This window comes from Myotis myotis, unplaced genomic scaffold, assembly GCF_014108235.1.
Source record: "Myotis myotis isolate mMyoMyo1 unplaced genomic scaffold, mMyoMyo1.p scaffold_m19_p_10, whole genome shotgun sequence".
NCBI classification, from domain to species: Eukaryota; Metazoa; Chordata; class Mammalia; order Chiroptera; family Vespertilionidae; genus Myotis; species Myotis myotis.
In genome coordinates this window covers 63,726,544-63,727,671 of record NW_023416314.1, presented here as the reverse complement: position 1 = coordinate 63,727,671, position 1,128 = coordinate 63,726,544, and the positions used below count along the sequence as shown (strand labels likewise).

At 39.3% G+C, this 1,128-nt stretch overlaps 1 protein-coding gene across 1 annotated transcript in view; it reads right to left on the bottom strand.

Annotated features, from left to right (window-relative positions):
* Window positions 1-336, bottom strand: part of LOC118663685 (olfactory receptor 5AN1-like) — a 65,304-nt gene extending 64,968 nt beyond the window's left edge. Inside the window, exon 1 of the mRNA XM_036323533.1 lies at window positions 10-336. Within this exon, the coding sequence (XP_036179426.1) occupies window positions 10-336 (327 nt within the window). The remainder of the gene's footprint in view (window positions 1-9) is intronic.
* Between the last annotated feature and the right edge of the window lie 792 nt (window positions 337-1,128).

The window sequence follows — 1,128 nt, the reverse complement described above, 5'->3', positions numbered from 1 at the left end:
AGATGCTGCCACCATCTGCACACAGAGGGTGGGGGACATGATGGCTGTGTAAAGCAGAGGATTACAAATGGCAGCATATCTGTCATAAGCCATGGCTGTCAGGAGACAGCATTCAGTCAGAGCCAGGCCAGAGAAGAAGAAGTATTGCATGGTGCACCCCATAAAGGAGATGAATTTGTGCTTCTTGAAGAAGTCTGAGAGCATCTTGGGGACAGTAGTAGAAACATAGCAGATGTCCAACAGGGACAAGTAACTGAGGAAAAAGTACATAGGTGTGTGCAGATTGGAGTTAGTCCTGATGAGAGTGATGAGGCCCATATTCCAGGACACTGTCATCAGGTAGATCCCTAGGAATATTGAAAAGAGGACAATGGTGAGCTTTGGAAATTCAGAGAATCCCAAGAGAATGAACTTCATAATCATTGTACTGTTCCTTCTCCCAAGCATTGCGTTGGTGATCCTAGAATCTGCAGGAAGAGAAGAGAATAAATCTCTCAGTCAGTTGTTATCTCAAGTCTATTAAAATAAACTACCTTCTACCCACATTGAACATAGAGTCAAGAGAAACAGTGAGCCATTTTAGATGACCCTGGTTAAATTTGCCTCTAAATAGCTCTAATGGTTTTATGAGTCAATTTTCCCACATATAAAAGAGGATAATTATACTTTTCAATGTTAACCCATCAGGCTCTTTAAACACAAAAGAAAGTATATTGAAATTTTTTTAAAAATTATTTAAACCGTGATTTGGAAGTTTTAGAATATTAGTAATGGCGTTATAACTCCTATGGAAAGCTTAGTGACTAAGAGCATGGCCTTAGATGTCATATGGCTGGTTTTGGATTGTGGCTCTGCTATATGTGAGCTTTTTTACTCTGAACAGATTGTCTATGATCTTTCTGCCTGTTACTTTATCTGTAAAATAAGGATGACAAGAACAATAGGACCTATCTCAGAGGGCTCTTTGAGGTTAAATTAGTTCCATTATATACAGTGCCTGCCATGGATATACTATTATATAAAGTGATGTCAATAAGGAATAGCTTCCTTTTTAAAAATATATATTTTTGGCCGGGGAAAGTTGGGGGGCAGGAGGGAGGGGTATAAGAGATCAACCGAAGGACTTGT